Here is a 19,457-nt window from a genome sequence, read left to right on the forward strand (position 1 = left end):
CCATCCTCCACTTCCTCTATACTTCCTAGTCAACCTTTTTCCCAATCCAAAATGGACCTCTACTTCCTGCACTTGTAGCGATCAGAGAGGTTTTGATGGGTGTATGTGTAGCAGAAACTCACTCCTCAGCCTGCCCTGAAGTGTTGCCCCTTACGCCATTGAAGAAGGTCTTAATTGGTGGCACGTTAGGTTGAAATGCTCCAGGAGGGTGGTCACGTGTGTTTGCGAGGCAGATGTCCCGAGTTTTGAGCCAGGTATGAGCCCGATCGGAGGGAAGAGGTATTCACTAAGCAAGCGATATGGTAATACGGATCACCTTGCACACTGATAGGCAAGATGACAGTTTCACTATGAAAACACTAATCAAATCCTCTTTTCCCACCAGATGTGTCCACCAAACAGATTTTTTTTTCGCGTATAAAAATCAGTGTGTGATGACATAGTGCACGCAAAATGTAATTTTTCACTTACGTTTTCATGTACCGAATAAAAAATCAAATGTTCAATGTGTTTCCAATGCATTTTCAACTCTACCGATAGTTTGGTCACAAACTGTTGCGTTAAATAGAAAATGTGCCTCCTCTGGTCTTGGCATGTGCTCTCAAGCCAACAGCTCGCAGATACAGTGTGGGTAGGTTGTGAGGGTAGGCCGCGAGGGTAGGTTGTGAGGGTAGGCTGTGTGGGTAGGCTGTGTGGGTAGGCTGTGAGGGTAGATTGTGAGGGTAGCCTGTGAGGGTAGGCTTTGAGGGTAGGCTGTGAGGGTAGGCAATGAGGGTAGGCTATGAGGGTAGGCTTTGAGGGTAGGCTGTGAGGGTAGGCTGTGAGGGTAGGCTATGAGGGTAGGTTGTGAGGGTAGGCTATGAGGGTAGGCTGTGAGGGTAGGCTGTGAGGGTAGGATGTGAGGGTAGGTTGTGAGGGTAGCCTGTGAGGGTAGGCTGTGAGGGTAGGCTGTGTGGGTAGGCTGTGAGGGTAGGTTATGAGGGTAGCCTGTGAGGGTAGGCTGTGAGGGTAGGCTGTGAGAGTAGGTTGTGAGGGTAGGCTATGAGGGTAGGCTGTGAGGGTAGGCTGTGAGAGTAGGTTGTGAGGGTAGGCTGTGAGGGTTGGCTGTGAGGGTAGGCTGTGTGGGTAGGCTGTGAGGGTAGGCTGTGAGGGTAGGCTATGAGGGTAGGCTGTGAGAGTAGGCTGTGAGGGTAGGCTGTGAGGGTAGGCTGTGAGGGTAGGCTGTGAGAGTAGGTTGTGAGGGTAGGCTGTGAGGGTAGGCTGTGTGGGTAGGTTGTGAGGGTAGGCTGTGAGGGTAGGATGTGAGGGTAGGTTATTCTACATGATGAGGTTATTATTATGGATAATTATTGAAAGGATCCACAAACTCATTCCATGCACTTTCACCACCCTGTAAAATTAATCTGTGAGAGAAAAATTACATATTTACCTGATTTGTTTAATATTAATAGTTAACAATGAATATGTTTAACAATAGACATTTATATTCTACCAATTCCTTTTAGCTCTCAGCAGTTGGTCTAGGCGTATAGTCAAGGACATCCTTGGCGACTCTGGTTGGAGATAAACTTGAGGAACAGAATAGACCTGTATTGTTTCCAATCATCTTGGCTTCTGAGTAACTTGGTCACACGGCATAAGACAAAGAGCCTCTGAGAAGTGACCACAGTTCTTCAGTCCATCCTGTTCTTCTCATATCTTCCAAGGGCACAGCTGCTTGGAGATATGAGGTGAACAGAGGCTGGCTTGAACATCATTGACAATTCGATCAGCAGAAAGGAGTAACGTTATCACTTGTTTGCGCGCTATGACCTCACACACCCGATACACATAGCCACGAAGAAGAAAACAACCTAGCTTATGATGCCCCGATCTGCCAGGATATAGACATTAACCCATCTGTCTGTGGTGTCTTCCAGGGATCCTATCAGAGAAAGACATTAACCCATCTGTCTGTGGTGTCTCACAGGGATCCTATCAGAGATAGACATTAACCCATCTGTCTGTGGTGTCTTCCAGGGATCCTATCAGAGATAGACATTAACCCATCTGTCTGTGGTGTCTCACAGGGATCCTATCAGAGATAGACATTAACCCATCTGTCTGTGGTGTCTTCCAGGGATCCTATCAGAGACAGACATTAACCCATCTGTCTGTGGTGTCTCACAGGGATCCTATCAGAGATAGACATTAACCCATCTGTCTGTGGTGTCTCACAGGGATCCTATCAGAGATAGACATTAACCCATCTGTCTGTGGTGTCTCACAGGGATCCTATCAGAGAAAGACATTAACCCATCTGTCTGTGGTGTCTTCCAGGGATCCTATCAGAGACAGACATTAACCCATCTGTCTGTGGTGTCTCACAGGGATCCTATCAGAGATAGACATTAACCCATCTGTCTGTGGTGTCTCACAGGGATCCTATCAGAGATAGACATTAACCCATCTGTCTGTGGTGTCTTCCAGGGATCCTATCAGAGATAGACATTAACCCATCTGTCTGTGGTGTCTTCCAGGGATCCTATCAGAGATAGACATTAACCCATCTGTCTGTGGTGTCTCACAGGGATCCTATCAGAGAAAGACATTAACCCATCTGTCTGTGGTGTCTCACAGGGATCCTATCAGAGATAGACATTAACCCATCTGTCTGTGGTGTCTTACAGGGTGTCCGCGGTGTAACAGGACCGACAGGACAACAAGGGGACGTTGGACCCCGTGGTGCCATTGTGAGTGAATTATTGCGCCTGGTCTCAACTGTGTTATAAATGTTTTATGCTATATTAATGTATTGTGATGTTTGTCTTCTTCAATGACATGTTCACAGAGATGACATTGGATTGCATCTTACTGTGCAGTACTGTACTGCTCCATGAAGGTTTTGTAACAGTCAGTTCTCTGGTGTTAGTGTTGTTGATGTACTAGGTATAGTTATGTCTTGACCTCTTTCCTTGTTCTTACTACTCTCTATCTAGGGATTGCTAGGTCTACCCGGGGCCCCAGGGTTAAAGGTAATAGGTCACAGTGTGTGTGTGTGTGTGTGTGTGTGTGTGTGTGTGTGTGTGTGTGTGTGTGTGTGTGTGTGTGTGTGTGTGTGTGTGTGTGTGTGTGTGTGTGTGTGTGTGTGTGTGTGTGTGTGTGTGTGAAGGTGGCTCAGCTGTGCTGTAACTGATGTTATTTGCTGTAGGGTCAAGAGGGACGCAGCTCCAGTATCCCTGGCTCTTGTGGTCCAAAGGTAAAGACACTACTTCACTGTAACTCACATTATGTGGTACCATTCATTCCATGTGTCACTCCCCTATATCCCTTATTCCTCATATTATCTCCATAAACTGAGTCTCTCAATTCGAATGCTTTAAATGCTTACTTTTAATTCTTGATTATATGTAACATTATATTTGCTAAAGCTCATAACCCTACATATAATTTATACCTATACAGCATCCAATTACTTCAAAATTGTGTCATTGAATGTTTTTTTATGGAGTAGGCTATGTTTTGCAGTCGGCAAGACTACACCACCACGTGGCCAGTCTGTGGAGCTGTACTTGAAATATGAAGTTGGGAATGCTTTCGATGTGTGTTTTTCTTGTTTGAATTTACATGTGTAACATAATGTGAACGTGTGTCTTCATGTTTATAATTATCTGTACTAACCCTCCCTACCCTCTTGGACTAGGTTTCTCTCATTTAATGAGTCATTCTAGCATCATGATGTCATATAACTAGCATACAGGTGGATTCCATTCCAACGACAGGATATATGTGTGACTGGTTCCCTTTTCTCTCGAAGGGACACCAAGGGCCCCCTGGAGTCCCGGGACCCAAAGGGATCAAGCTATATGCCCATGCTCCCTCCGATTTGAAGGTATGGTCACACCAAGTCTGACCTAGGTTTAAATACTACACTGAACAAAAAATAGAAATGCAACATATTTCATGAGCTGAAATAAAATATCCCAGAATTGTTCCATATGCACAAAAAATGTATTTCCCTTCAATTGTTGTGCACAAATGTGTTTACATCCCTGATAGTAAGCATAGTGTAGCATGTCGGGATAATAAAAGGCCAATCTAAAATGTGATGTCTCAAGTTTTGAGGGAACGTGCAATTGGCAGAGCTCTTGCCCGAGAATTGAATGTCCATTTCTCTACCATAAGCCGCCTACAACGTTGTTTTAGAGAATTTTGCAATACATCCAACTGGCCTCAGAACCGTAGACCACGTGTAACCACGCCAGCCCAGGACCTCCACATCCGACCTCTTCACCTGCGGGATTGTCTGAGACCAGCCACCCGGACAGCTGATAAAACTGAGGACTATTTCTGTCTGTAATAAAGCCCTTTTGTGGGAAAAAACTCATTCTGATTGGCTGTGCCTGGCTCCCCAGTGGGTGGGCCTTCCCAGTCATGTGAAATCCATAGATTAGGTTCTAGTGAATTTATTGAAATTGACTGATTTTCTTATATGAACTGTAACTCAGTAAAATCGATGAAATTGTTGCATGTTGCATTTATATTTGTGTTCAGTATAATTTGAAATCGTTCAAATATTTTGAGCATTTGCTTTTGCTTGCCTGGAATGTCAAGTGGGTGGGGTTTGCACTTTTGGGACGTTTCTATTGGTTTCATTGCAGGCAAGCTCAATCAAGCACAATGCAAAGTTTTGCATGAGCTAGCTTTTTAGTGCCTCTAACTGTGACCTGATAATAATCAGATCAAGGTTAATATTGTCATTACTGTGATGAATCAAGAAATACTGTGTGTCTGGAGTAATGTTACTATCTAATACTGTGATGTGTGCAGTAATGTTACTATCTACCCTTCAGGAAATCTGTACAACCAATCTGAAAACCTTGCTGATTGGTGGGATGGTCAGCTGACCCTTGTCTTTTCTGTCTGCAGGGGGAGACAGGGGATCTGGGTGAGAAGGGCTGTAAGGGTTCACCTGTAAGTCATCTCCTTGTTTTCCAGTCCACATACGTATCTCGCTTTTAATCACCTATGTTCTATAGATGGAATCAGGTTCCATTTTATATGACATGTTCGTATGACAGTGTCGTTTCACTATGACATGTTAGTCTACCATTGGACACCCCTGACCTCAGGAAGGTTGCTGTCCATGGGGTGTTATGTATGTGCCGTTATTAGCAAACAGATATCGGGGTCATGACAATGGTCATCTGACATGAGTGGTCGTGAATGGACATGACACCTAATGGCAAGTGTTATAACACATTCATGCCCATGTCATAGTGACACTGTCAAATAAAGTGTTACCTGGAATCTTGTCTTTACTTGATAGTTATCTCTCTCTCTGTCTGTCTGTCTGTCTATTCAATCTCTCTGTCTGTCTGTCTATTCAATCTCTCTGTCTGTCTGTCTATTCAATCTCTCTGTCTGTCTGTCTATTCAATCTCTCTGTCTGTCTGTCTATTCAATCTCTCTGTCTGTCTGTCTGTCTATTCAATCTCTCTGTCTGTCTGTCTGTCTATTCAATCTCTCTGTCTGTCTGTCTATTCAATCTCTCTGTCTATTCAATCTCTCTGTCTATTCAATCTCTCTGTCTATTCAATCTCTCTGTCTATTCAATCTCTCTGTCTATTCAATCTCTCTGTCTATTCAATCTCTCTGTCTATTCAATCTCTCTGTCTATTCAATCTCTCTGTCTGTCTGTCTATTCAATCTCTCTGTCTGTCTGTCTATTCAATCTCTCTGTCTGTCTGTCTATTCAATCTCTCTGTCTGTCTGTCTATTCAATCTCTCTGTCTGTCTGTCTATTCAATCGCTCTGTCTATTCAATCTCTCTGTCTATTCAATCTCTCTGTCTATTCAATCTCTCTGTCTGTCTGTCTATTCAATCTCTCTGTCTGTCTGTCTATTCAATCTCTCTGTCTGTCTGTCTATTCAATCTCTCTGTCTGTCTGTCTGTTCAATCTCTCTGTCTGTCTGTCTGTCTGTCTGTCTGTCTATTCAATCTCTCTGTCTGTCTGTCTGTTCAATCTCTCTGTCTGTCTGTCTATTCAATCTCTCTGTCTGTCTGTCTATTCAATCTCTCTGTCTGTCTGTCTATTCAATCTCTGTATGTCTATTCAATCTGTCTGTCTGTCTATTCAATCTCTCTGTCTGTCTGTCTGTCTGTCTGCCTATTCAATCTGTCTGTCTGTCTGTCTGTCTGTCTGTCTGTCTGTCTGTCTGTCTGTCTGTCTGTCTGTCTGTCTATTCAATCTCTCTGTCTGTCTGTCTATTCAATCTCTCTGTCTGTCTGTCTGTCTGTCTGTCTGTCTGTCTGTCTGTCTGTCTGTCTGTCTGTCTGTCTGTCTGTCTGTCTATTCAATCTGTCTGTCTGTCTGTCTGTCTGTCTGTCTGTCTGTCTGTCTGTCTGTCTGTCTGTCTGTCTGTCTATTCAATCTGTCTGTCTGTCTGTCTGTCTATTCAATCTCTCTGTCTGTCTGTTCAATATCTCTGTCTGTTTGTCTGTTCTGTCTGTCTCTGTCTGTCTGTGTGTCTGTTCAGTCTGTCTGTCTGTCTGTCTGTCTGTCTGTCTGTCTGTCTGTCTGTCTGTCTGTCTGTCTGTCTGTCTGTCTATTCAATCTCTCTGTCTGTCTGTCTGTCTATTCAATCTCTCTGTCTGTCTGTCTATTCAATCTCTCTGTCTATTCAATCTCTCTGTCTATTCAATCTCTCTGTCTATTCAATCTCTCTGTCTATTCAATCACTCTGTCTATTCAATCTCTCTGTCTATTCAATCTCTCTGTCTATTCAATCTCTCTGTCTGTCTGTCTATTCAATCTCTCTGTCTGTCTGTCTATTCAATCTCTCTGTCTGTCTGTCTATTCAATCTCTCTGTCTGTCTGTCTATTCAATCTCTCTGTCTGTCTGTCTATTCAATCTCTCTGTCTGTCTGTCTATTCAATCTCTCTGTCTATTCAATCTCTCTGTCTATTCAATCTCTCTGTCTATTCAATCTCTCTGTCTGTCTGTCTATTCAATCTCTCTGTCTGTCTGTCTATTCAATCTCTCTGTCTGTCTGTCTATTCAATCTCTCTGTCTGTCTGTCTATTCAATCTCTCTGTCTGTCTGTCTGTTCAATCTCTCTGTCTGTCTGTCTGTCTGTCTGTCTATTCAATCTCTCTGTCTGTCTGTCTGTTCAATCTCTCTGTCTGTCTGTCTATTCAATCTCTCTGTCTGTCTGTCTATTCAATCTCTCTGTCTGTCTGTCTATTCAATCTCTGTATGTCTATTCAATCTGTCTGTCTGTCTATTCAATCTCTCTGTCTGTCTGTCTGTCTGCCTATTCAATCTGTCTGTCTGTCTGTCTGTCTGTCTGTCTGTCTGTCTGTCTGTCTGTCTATTCAATCTCTCTGTCTGTCTGTCTATTCAATCTCTCTGTCTGTCTGTCTGTCTGTCTGTCTGTCTGTCTGTCTGTCTGTCTGTCTGTCTGTCTGTCTGTCTGTCTATTCACTCTCTCTGTCTGTCTGTTCAATATCTCTGTCTGTTTGTCTGTTCTGTCTGTCTCTGTCTGTCTGTGTGTCTGTTCAATCTGTCTGTCTGTCTGTCTGTCTGTCTGTCTGTCTGTCTGTCTGTCTGTCTGTCTGTCTGTCTGTCTGTCTGTCTGTCTGTCTATTCAATCTCTCTGTCTGTCTGTCTGTCTCTCTGTCTGTCATCAGGGTTATGCTGGCCAGGTCAACTTTAAGGAAAAAGGGGACCAGGGGGGCATTGGCACTGAGGTAAAACACTGCCACATTCAGCCATTATACTGCCTATGTGACTGTCAATTCAAGGGCATTGAGAATGTGTGATGTGATGAGTGTTATGGTTATGACGATGACAGTGATGTAAGGATTTCATGCCTCTGAGCCATGTGATAGAATTAACATGGGATTCAATGTAATAATGTGATGGGGGTTTTGATAATTAGCTGTATGAGAGATATGCCTTCTCCTTTTGGAGGACTAACTATCATCATTTCTCTTTTAGGGAAGACCAGGGAAGGATGGGCATCAAGGGCCTGCTGGATATGAGGTAGCTGTCCTGTCAATCAGAAATCTGTTTCTTTCTGTCTAACATTGTTGATTATGTTACTGTTTTGTAATGCATTTTGTGTGTGTGTGTGTGTGTGTGTGTGTGTGTGTGTGTGTGTGTGTGTGTGTGTGTGTGTGTACTGTGTTTGTTTTTGTGTTCATGCGTGTTGTGTTTGTGTATATGTAACTATGGTGATTATACACTCTTGCCATTTTTAGGGGAGAAAGGGGAATACTGGTTTAGCAGGACCTGATGGAATACCTGGACCGTGGGTCAGTCATTACTACCATTCATTTCATGTTGAGAATGTGTGCGTGTGCCAATAATACTGATTTTTGTTGTGTGTCTACTAGGGACAGAAGGGCGACCAGGGTCAAGACGGAGACCCTGGGGAGGTGAGTGAGTCAAAGTGCCTGATAATGTCAGTATCAACATCTGGAGCGAAGGATGAACCTACAGACACATGCAAATGAAACCTTCCGTAATGAATAAGATTAGAAGGACTAAGATTACATGAACTCCTACTCTGAGACACTTTATGAACACATGCCCTGGTCTCTCTGGTCTCTCCATAGGTGACCATGATTGGCTGTGCCGTAATTGGCCCCAAAGGACAACCAGGATTTACTGGCCCCCTGGGGCCCACTGGGGTTACTGGTCCCCCCGGTACTCTACGCTCATCCGGCATACAGTTCACACCCTTATTGATATTCACCCTCCTCCTATCCAATCAGATGTGAAGTAGCACTGTATAATCCTGCCTCATTAACCAACATGACCAATCAGTGCGTCCGTATAGCTAATAATAATATTCACCCTCTCCCTATCCAATCAGATGTGAAGTAGCACTGTATAATCCTGCCTCATTAACCAACATGACCAATCAGTGTGTCCGTATAGCTAATAATATCAACCTGTTTTCCAGGTGTCACTGGTTTCCAGGGGCCTCCTGGGTCTCCAGGTAAGCGCTGATCCACACGCAAGCACACACACACACACACACACACACACACACACACACACACACACACACACACACACACACACACACTCACACACACATACTCAGTCTCCATCATGGGCTATCTCCCCCTACACAGGTCCTAACTACGAAGGAGATCCCGACAATCGGGGAGTGAAGGGCCACAGTGGGCCTAAAGGGGATAAAGGAGAACCAGGACCCATCATCCAGGGAGAGCCAGGCAGGGAAGGCTCACAAGGAACATCTGGAGACCTTGGACCCCCGGGACCACCTGGAGACTCAGGTTAGACTCTCTCCATAAATAAAGTAATCTCTCCAGCCCTGAGCCTATATTTATAAAACATCTCAAAGTAGGAGTGCTGATCTAGAATCAGTTTTAGCTATTTGATCATAATAAATAAGACTACATGGACAGGGGAGGACCTTTATGAATATGGATCCTGATAATCTCTCACAGTGATTTTAATTGAGACGCACACATAACATGGCAACTTTTTGATCCCACTGGGATCTTATTTGATTAAAGATAATGTACTTATTTGTTTCTTGTTGCAGATAATCTGAAGGGCCTTATAGGACCTCCGGGGGCAAAGGGAGCCAAGGGAGAACAAGGGTACAGTGGCCAATATGGATTGAAAGGTGAGCTTTGTCTGATTCCTCTTCTGATTGGAGGGGCAGTCAGTATTGAGTATACTGATTGGCTGGGCTGTCCTAGATCTCTACTGTGTCTCTCATTGGTTGACTTCAGACACCATCAACACTGTGGCGTGTTATTGGTAGAAAAATCTAAATATTATGAAATCTCAATCTCAACGATCTTTGAGTGCTGTTATTGGAATATTATGCTCACCTGGGATGCTCAGTTTTGCTGTCGATTGTCACTGTGTCCCTCTCTCCACTACAGGTGAGAAAGGAGAGGTCTGTAGTTTGTGTACGGGAAAAGGGTCGGGAGAGCCGGGACCCCCAGGTTCCCCTGGTCAGCCTGGACTCCCAGGTACCTGCAACGTAACAGAACTTTCAGCGAGAAATGTATTGTGTAGAACAAAAATCTTTGTCTGTCCTATAGAATAGGAGTATTTCACCTATTTAAATAAACCCTCATCCCACAGGCTTTAGTGCAGGACCAGGACCCAAAGGAGAGCCAGGACTCAAAGGAGCCTCGGGATCACCTGGACAACAGGTGACACCTCCTGCATCATACCTCTGCCATACAGATACTAAATACCGTTTTTATTTTACCTTGTGATGTCACTGTGACTGCCTGTGGTTTTGCAGTTATATTATTTCCATAGTGACACATCTTGCTTAGTAGTTTTGCTTAGATACTGTATCCATGGTGTTGCTGGTATACCTTATCCATGGTTTTATTAGGATACCATATCTGTGGTGTTGACAGAATACTGTATCTATGGTGTTGCTGCGATACTTTATCCATGGTGTTGCTAGGCTACTGTATCTGTGGTATCGCTGGAATAACGTATCCAAGGTTGCTAAATTACCGTATCGATGACAACCACTCCTGTCTGTGTTACAGGGTCTCCATGGCCCTTCAGGTGTTCCAGGACCCCCAGGGCCAAAAGGAAATTCAGGTTCCCGCAACCACCAGGGGATAAAGGGAGAGAAAGGAGCCCCAGGACCAGCTGGTAGATCAGGGCTGGACGGCCTATACGGGGCCCCTGGCTTCCGTGGACGCAAGGGCCAACAAGGCCCTAAGGGTGATCCAGTGAGGATTTTAAATGGTTACGATTTCTATCACTAAAATGTATCTTTCTTCTCAAATGCAAAGCAATGATTTGAATGCATTTTTTGGTATTTTTTAAACTGAAGTACAGTTCAAATTTGGGTGAACTGTCACTTTAAGTAGTTAGGTTATGCCTTCTGATATTCTGATTGGTTATGAATATTAATTTGAGGTAGTGATAATAGTTTGTTGTTAGACTGAGTTTATTGGCTGAATGGTAATGTCGATGTGTAATGTTACGTAAGTCTGTTAAAGTAATGTTTTGTGAAGAACTGATATTTGGATGATTGTCTGTGCCAGTACTATGGGCCACTGGGTCTGAAGGGAGATATTGGTGTCCCAGGCCCTCCCGGGCCACAGGGATACCCAGGACCAGACGGTTCACCAGGTCCAGTAGGCATAGGACCGCTTGGCCCCTCAGGACCTAAAGGCAATAGTGGGGTACCAGGTCTACCTGGTACACCTGGTTACCGAGGTACCTTAAAGCAACACACCAATACCTGCTCCTTTTTGCTCCTTCGACTGTGTTAGACGTGTACACCCTCTGGCTGTGTGTTTCCATAACTCAATGATAATGTCCCTATATCAGTTGATGGTCTGACTCCATTTTCTCCCCTATCCCCACCAGGTCAGAAGGGTGAGCCCTGCAGCAGTGTGTCTGACCAGGGAGTCCCAGGCCTACCGGGAAAGGTGGGGCTGCCGGGCACACGGGGCCCCCCAGGTGAGCTCCCCGGGTGGGGACCGAACCACAGCATGGGTGGGAGGTGGCTGGAGGACCGGAGGTCTAGACTACATTGAGTTTAGTGGCATTTCAGTTCTAGCCTGGAGTCCAAACTGTTTCACTTCACAACAGTGGTGAAACATAGCATATTAGTTTAGACTCCAGGCTATTTCATTTCTAACTTTATAAGCTTTTCTGCCATTCTACCTGACAAAGAACATAAACAACGCAATAGGACATTATCACAGAGTTGAGTTTGTCCACACAGGTCCTCGTGGTGGTGCTGGTAACCCGGGGGGAGAAAGGGGACAGGGGTGTATTCTCCACCCTGGGAAGACGAGGACCCACTGGACAGAAAGGTGAGCCATGTCGGCAAACCTTTTTGAATAGTTATTTGTGACATGTCGATCCCTTTGAATATCTTAATAACAGGAATGACACTGTAATGTGAACAAGACTGATGTTTTGTCTGAGTCGTTATCTCACGTGAGGATTAATTTAGTCATAGCCGCCGGAAGTAGTTTGTTTATTATTATTATTATTATTAGTTGTTTTATCGGTCTGCTAATACAGGACTAGTAAACGCCCAGTGCAACAGAATGTATATATTTTGCAGCACCTCAGCACCCCTACTTCCCGTACCCGTGTCTATTGTCTGATTGTATGACAGACATTAGATAATATATCATATTTAGCAGACGCTGTTGTACAAAGCAACTTACATCAGTGAATGCAAAGATTTTCGAATGGGTGGCCCCAGCGGGAATCTAACCCACAAACCTGGCTTTGCTATAGAACCATGGTCTTACCAACCAAGCCACGTAGGACCACCAATGGAGATGTGTTAGTGTATATATTATATACTATTATATACTATATATTATATACACTGAGTGTACACAACTCTTTCCGTGATACATACTGACCAGGTGAATCCAGGTGAAAGCTATGATCCGTTATTAATGTCACTTGTTAAATCAACTTCAATCAGTGTAGATGAAGGGGAGGAGGCAGGTTGAAGAAGGATTTTTAAGCATTGAGACAATTGAGACATGGATTGTGTATGTGTGCCATTCAGAGGGTGAATGGGCAAGACAAAATATTAAAATGCCTTTGAACGGGGTATGGTGGTAGGTTCCAGGTGCACCAGTTTGTGTCAAGAACTGCAACGCTGCTGGGTTTTCATGCTCAACAGTTTCCTGTGTGTATCAAGAATGGTCCACCACCCAAAGGACATCCAGACAACTTGACACAACTGTGGGAAGCATTGGAGTCAACATGGGCCAGCATCCTTGTGGAACGCTTTCGGGACCTTGTAGAGTCCATGCCACGACGAATTGAGGCTGTTCTGAGGGCAAAAGGGGGGTTGCAACTCAATATAATGAAGGTGTTCCTAATGTTTTTACACTCAGTGTATACTCGTGTGTTAGCACCAGTTTGTGGGACTTGTGATGCTGTCTGTCTCCTAGGTGACAAAGGGCAGCCGGGACGCCCAAGTACCTCTGGAAGTGGCAATCCTGGACGACCCGGCGTAATGGGATTCCCTGGGGCTCCAGGGCCAAAGGTCATTACTGAATACTGACCCTGTCATGTCTGTCTATCTGTCTATTCAATTTTTTTAATTACCGTAAGATTTACACTCACAAAAGTTCCAGAGGAATAGAGACATTTCAAATGTCATATTATGTCTATATACAGTGTTGTAAGGATGTGCAAAGAAGTACAAAAGGGAAAATAAATATGGGTTTTATTTACAACAGTGTTTGTTCTTCACTTGTTGTCCCTTTCTTGTCCTTTTTCATCAAATCTTGATGCTGTGATTGCACACTGTGGTATTTCACCCAATAGATATGGGAGTTTATTAAAATGTATTTGTTTTCTAATTCTTTGTGGGTCTGTGTAATCTGAGGAAAATATGTGTCTCTAATATGGTCATACATTTGGAAGGAGATTAGGAAGTGCAGCTCAGTTTCCACCTCATTTTGTGGGCAGTGTGCACATAGCCTGTCTTCTCTTGAGAGCCAGGTCTGCCAACGGTGGCCTTTCTCTAAAGCAAGACTATGCTCACTGAGTCTGTACATAGTCAAAGCTTTCCTTAAATTTGAGTCAGTCACGGTGGTCAGGTATTCTGCCACTGTGTACTCTCTGTTTCGGGCCAAATAGCATTCTAGTTTGCTCAGTTCTTTTGTTAATTCTTTCCAATGTGTCAAGTAATGATATTTTTGTTTTCTCATGATTTGGTTAGGTCTAATTGTGTTGCTGTCCTGGGGCTCTGATTGTGTTTGTGAACAGAGCCCCAGGACCAGCTTGCTTAGGGGACTCATCGCCAGGTTAATCTCTCCGTAGGTGATGGCTTTCTTATGGAAGGTTTGGGAATCGCTTCCTTTTAGGTGGTTGTAGAATTTAACGGCTCTTTTCTGTATTTTGATAATTAGCGGGTATCGGCTTAATTCTGCTCTGCATGCATTATTTGGTGTTTTACGTTGAACACTGAGGATATTTTTCCAGAATTCTGCAAGCAGAGTCTCAATTTGGTGTTTCTCTCATTTTGTGAATTCTTGGTTGGTGAATGTACCCCAGACCTCACAACCATAAAGGGCAATGGGTTATATAACTAATTCAAGTATTTTTAGCCAGATCCTAATTGGTATGTTGAATTTTATATTCCTTTTGATGGTGTAGAAGGCCCTTCTTGTCTTGTCTCTCAGATCGTTCACAGCTTTGTGAAAGTTACCTTTGGTGCTGATTGTTAGGCCGAGGTACGTATAGTTTTTTGTGTGCTCTAGGGCAACGGTGTCTAGATGAAATTTGTATTTCTGTATTTTTTGGAACACCATTATTTTTGTCTTACTGAGATTTACTGTCAGGGCCCAGGTCTGGCAGAATCTGTGCAGACCTGGAGACAGAAGCACCAGATCATCAGCAAACAGTAGACATTTGACTTCAGATTCTAGTAGGGTGAGGCCGGGTGCTGCAGACTGTTCTAGTGCCCTCGCCAGTTCTTTGACATATATGTTGAAGTGGGTGGGGCTCAAGCTGCATCCCTGTCTCATCCCACAGTCCTGTGGAAAGAAATATGTGGGTTTTTTTGTGCCAATTTTGCCAATTTTTTTGTGTACATGTATTTTATAATGTTGTATGTTTTTCCCCCAACACCGCTTTCCATCAATTTGTATACCCAACCCTTATGCCAAATTGAGTCAATTTTTTTTGTCAATTAGGGTGTGCAGGGTGAATACGTGGTCTGTAGTACGGTAATTTGATAAAAAGCCAATTTGACATTTACTCAGTATATTGTTTTCACTGAGGAAATGTACGAGTCTCCTGTTAATGAAAATGCAGAGGATTTTCCCAAGATTGCTGTATCCCACGGTAGTTATTGAAGTCAAATCTGTCTCCACTTTTGTGGATTGGGGTGATCAGTTCTTGGTTCCAAGTATTGGGGAAGATGCCAGAGCTAAGGATGATGTTTAAAAGTTTAAGTATAGCCAATTTGAATTTGTGGTCTGTATATTTTATCATTTCATTTAGGATACCATCAACACCACAAGCCTTTTTGGGTTGGAGGGTTTGTATTTTGTCCTGTAGTTCATTCATTGTAATTGGAGAATCCAGTGGGTTCTGGTAGTCTTTAATAGTTGATTCTAAGATTTGCATTTGATCATGTATATGTTTTTGCTGTTTGTTCTTTGTTATAGAGCCAAAAAGATTGGAGAAGTGGTTTATATATACATCTACGTTTTGGATAGATAACTCTTCGTGTTGTTGTTTGTTTAGTGTGTTCTACAGGAGGTTGGTGGCTCCTTAATTGGGGAGGACATGCTTTTAGTAATGGCTGGAGCGGAATGGTGGAATGGTATCCACTACATCAAACACATGGTTTGATGTCATTCCATTGGCTCCGTTCCAGACATTATTATGAGCCGTCCTCACCTCAGCAGCCTCCACTGGTGTTTTCCAATTTTCCCAGAAGTGGTTAGATTCTCTGGATTCTTCAGTTAAATTGAGCTGATTTCTGATGTTTTAGTGATTCACCATAGTGAAGGCGTAGGCTCCCGTTTTCTGGGTCTCTATGTTTTTGGTTGGATAGGTTTCTCAATTTCTTTCTTAGGTTTTGCATTGTTTTTGTCATTGTTGTTCATTTTCTTAGGTTGTCGGCTTGCAATTTTTAGATTTGATAGGGAAGCTGAGAGGTCAAATATACTGTTTAGGTTTTCTACTGCCAAGTTTACACCTTTACTATTACAGTGGAACATTTTGTCCAGGAAGTTGTCTAGAAGAGATTAAATATGTTGTTGCCTAATTGTTTTACTGGTAAGTTTCTACACTACTTTCCTTCCATCTATAGCATTTCTTAATATTATGCAGTTCCTTTGGCTTTGATGCCTCATGATTGAGTATTGCCCTGTTCAAGTAGACTGTGATTTTGCTGTGATCTGATAGAGGTGTCAGTGGGCTGACTGTGAACACTCTGAGAGACTCTGGGTTGAGGTCAGTGATAAAGTAATCTACAGTAGTAATGCCAAGGGATGAGCTGTAGGTGTACATACCGTAAGAGTCCCCTCGAAGCCTACCATTAACTATGTACAGACCCAGCGTGTGACAGAGCTGCAGGAGTTGTGACCCGGAAAGTAGTGTAGAAACCTACCAAAAAACACCTGTCTGTCTGTCTGTCTGTCTGTCTGTCTGTCTGTCTGTCTGTCTGTCTGTCTGTCTGTCTGTCTGTCTGTCTGTCTGTCTGTCTGTCTGTCTGTCTGTCTGTCTGTCTGTCTGTCAGTCAGTCAGTCGATCAGTCAGTCGATCTGTGTCTGTCTGTCTGTCTGTCTGTCTGTCTGTCTGTCTGTCTGTCTGTCTGTCTGTCAGTCGATCTGTGTCTGTCAGTCAGTCAGTCGATCTGTGTCTGTCTGTCTGTCAGTCAGTCAGTCGATCTGTGTCTGTCTGTCAGTTGATCCATGTCAGCCAGTCAGTCGATCTGTGTCTGTCAGTCAGTCGATCTGTGTCTGTCAGTCTGTCGGTGCCTGTCTGTCTGCCTGTCATGTCTGTTGGTGCCTTTCTGTCTGCCTGTCATGCATGTCGTCATGTCTGTCTGTCTGCCTGCCTGTGCCTGCCTCTGCCTGTCTGCCTCTGCCTGTCTGCCTGTGCCTGTCTGTCTGTGCCTGTCTGTCTGTCAGTCAGTATGTCGATCTGAGTCTGTCAGTCAGTCTGTCGGTGCCTGTCTGTCTGCCTGTCATGTCTGTCTGTCGTCATGCCTGTCAGTCAGTCTGTCGATCTGGGTCTGTCAGTCAGTCTGTCGGTGCCTGTCTGTCTGCCTGTCATGTCTGTCTGTCGTCATGTCTGTCTGTCGTCATGCCTGTCAGTCAGTCTGTCGATCTGAGTCTGAATCAATCTGAATCAATCTACCCTTCATCTACCCATCCATCGACCCTTCCATTAGTCTTTCCATCTACCCATCTAACCATCATTCATCCTTCCATCCACTCTCAGGGTGATGCTGGGTTTGAGATCCTAGGTCCAGCCGGCCTTAAAGGTTTCCCAGGTGGTGTTGGGGCCCAGGGCCCTCCTGGAGATCCAGGAGTACTGGGCCGACCAGGGAGTCCGGGACCACCCGGCCTCAATGGGTCCTCAGGCCCCAAAGGTACTTACTGTACACACAGGTAGACCCAGACACAGCACAGGTAGACCCAGACACAGCACAGGTAGACCCAGACACGACACGGACATGGGACACACACACGGACACTTACACAAATTCACCATCACAACATATCCATCACACACTCCATCTTTCACTCTTTCAGCGCATTCATGCACAGTTAAATTGAGGCATATACACTCTGTCAAATTCACACCAATGTATTTAAACACTGGTACACATACTCCCAGGTACTTATGGCCTTATGCCTGATATGTTTGTAGGAAGTAAAGGTGTAGATGGTTCCCAAGGACCTCCTGGTTACGCAGTTACTTGCTGTACTGAAGCCCCAACCGGACCACCAGGGCTGTCAGGCAGACCTGGACCCCCAGGTGAGCTGGTTGTCTTCCTAATGTCTCTAACATACAACTGGTTGTCTTCCTAATGTCTCTAACATACAACTGGTTGTCTTCCTAATGTCTCTAACATACAACTGGTTGTCTTCCTAATGTCTCTAACATACAACTGGTTGTCTTCCTAATGTCTCTAACATACAACTGGTTGTCTTCCTAATGTCTCTAACATACAACTGGTTGTCTTCCTAATGTCCCTAACATACAACTGGTTGTCTTCCTAATGTCTCTAACATACAACTGGTTGTCTTCCTAATGTCTCTAACATACAACTGGTTGTCTTCCTAATGTCTCTAACATACAACTGGTTGTCTTCCTAATGTCTCTAACATACAACTGGTTGTCTTCCTAATGTCTCTAACATACAACTGGTTGTCTTCCTAATGTCTCTAACATACAACTGGTTGTCTTCGAGACAACATAATCATTTTCTCTTTCTCTCTTTGTTCATTCCTACCACTCTCCATTCTCATTCATTCTCTTCCTCTCTCTCCCTCTCCCTCTCTCTACTCCTCTCCCTCTCTCTATTCCTTTCTCTTTCTCTCCCTCTCTCTTTCTTGCCCTCTCTCTTCCTCTCCCTCTCTCTCTTCCTCTCCCTCTCTCTCTCTTCCCCTCTCTTCCTCTCCCCCTCTCTCTTCCTCTCCCTCTCTTTCCCTCTCTTCCTCTCCCCCTCTCTCTCCCTCTTTCTCTTCCTCTCCCTCTCTCTCTTTTCTATCCCTCTCTTGCTCTCCCTCTCGTCCTCCCTCTCCCTCTCCCTCGCTTTCTCTCCCTCTTTCTTTCCCTTCCTCTCTCTCTCTCTCTCTTCCTCTCTCTTCCTCTCTTCATCACCCTCTTTCTCTCCCTCTCCCTCTCTCGCTTACTCTCTCTTCCTCTCCCTCTATTCCTCTCCCTCTCTCTTTATCTCCCTCTCCCATCTCGTTTTCTCCCTCTCTTCCTTTCCCTCTGTCCACTATTTCCATATTTCCTTGCTTTCTTTTGCTCTTATCCACTACTCTATGACTTTCCCCTCTTACCCAGGTATTAATGGAGAGATGGGTTCGCGCGGGGACCCTGGCGCCCCGGGCTTTGGAAGTTCAGGTCCGGCTGGTGACCCTGGGCCCCCTGGGGCCTCCGGACCCGGAGTGCAGGGCCTGACTGGACAGATGGGAGGCAGAGGGAGAGACGGGTTACCAGGTGCATCAGGTACAGTAACAGCACTGACACATTCAACCCCAGGTACAGTAACAGCACTGACACATTGAACACATTGGTAACACTTCAAAGAGGACAGATGTAATACATGAATACATGATATAAGTATGAATGAGCACTTAGAGTATACTGTCTTATTATAAGGCTCAGCCAAGTTACACTGGTCTCAGATGAAGGCATGTTCTTGTCTGTATTGTCTATGCCTGTTTTGTTTTATAAGTCTGATTCACCGCCGTAGCCCTAGTAGGAATTGCCTCAAGGGGATAAATTAAGTTTGATTGCATTGAATGTGGAAAAACATTGAGTGCTCCAGTATCATTACCATGAGATAGTCTAATGCCAGGGATTTGGTTAATGTCTTTTTTACATGAATATGTTACCTCCTACAGTAGTTGATGTAATATATGTTACATGTTACAGTAGTTGATGTAGTATATGTTACCTATTACAGTCGTTGATATAGTATATGTTACATACTACAGTAGTTGATGTAGTATATGTTACATATTACAGTAGTTGATGTAGTATAAGTTACCTCCTACAGTAGTTGATGTAGTATATGTTACCTATTACAGTAGTTGATGTAGTATATGTTACCTATTACAGTAGTTGATATTGTATATGTTACCTATTACAGTAGTTGATGTAGTATATGTTACCTATTACAGTAGTTGATGTAGTATATGTTACCTATTACAGTAGTTGATGTAGTTAGTATATGTTACATACTACAGTAGTTGATGTAGTAT

At 44.0% G+C, this 19,457-nt stretch overlaps 1 protein-coding gene across 1 annotated transcript in view; it reads left to right on the forward strand.

Moving 5' to 3' along the window:
* The first annotated feature begins 833 nt into the window (after positions 1-833).
* LOC106598248 (collagen alpha-5(IV) chain) overlaps positions 834-19,457 on the forward strand; it is a 46,407-nt gene continuing 27,783 nt past the window's right edge. Inside the window, exons 1-19 of the mRNA XM_045714797.1 lie at positions 834-839; positions 2,670-2,732; positions 3,191-3,238; positions 3,797-3,871; positions 8,382-8,423; positions 8,604-8,694; positions 8,954-8,989; positions 9,129-9,293; positions 9,566-9,649; positions 9,915-10,004; positions 10,120-10,190; positions 10,545-10,733; positions 11,173-11,226; positions 11,380-11,472; positions 11,741-11,831; positions 12,942-13,036; positions 16,957-17,107; positions 17,389-17,496; positions 18,535-18,699. Coding sequence (XP_045570753.1) covers positions 834-839; positions 2,670-2,732; positions 3,191-3,238; positions 3,797-3,871; positions 8,382-8,423; positions 8,604-8,694; positions 8,954-8,989; positions 9,129-9,293; positions 9,566-9,649; positions 9,915-10,004; positions 10,120-10,190; positions 10,545-10,733; positions 11,173-11,226; positions 11,380-11,472; positions 11,741-11,831; positions 12,942-13,036; positions 16,957-17,107; positions 17,389-17,496; positions 18,535-18,699 — 1,717 coding nt within the window. The remainder of the gene's footprint in view (positions 840-2,669; positions 2,733-3,190; positions 3,239-3,796; positions 3,872-8,381; positions 8,424-8,603; positions 8,695-8,953; positions 8,990-9,128; positions 9,294-9,565; positions 9,650-9,914; positions 10,005-10,119; positions 10,191-10,544; positions 10,734-11,172; positions 11,227-11,379; positions 11,473-11,740; positions 11,832-12,941; positions 13,037-16,956; positions 17,108-17,388; positions 17,497-18,534; positions 18,700-19,457) is intronic.

The sequence above is a fragment of the Salmo salar genome, chromosome ssa03, assembly GCF_905237065.1.
Source record: "Salmo salar chromosome ssa03, Ssal_v3.1, whole genome shotgun sequence".
In the NCBI taxonomy this organism is placed as follows: Eukaryota; Metazoa; Chordata; class Actinopteri; order Salmoniformes; family Salmonidae; genus Salmo; species Salmo salar.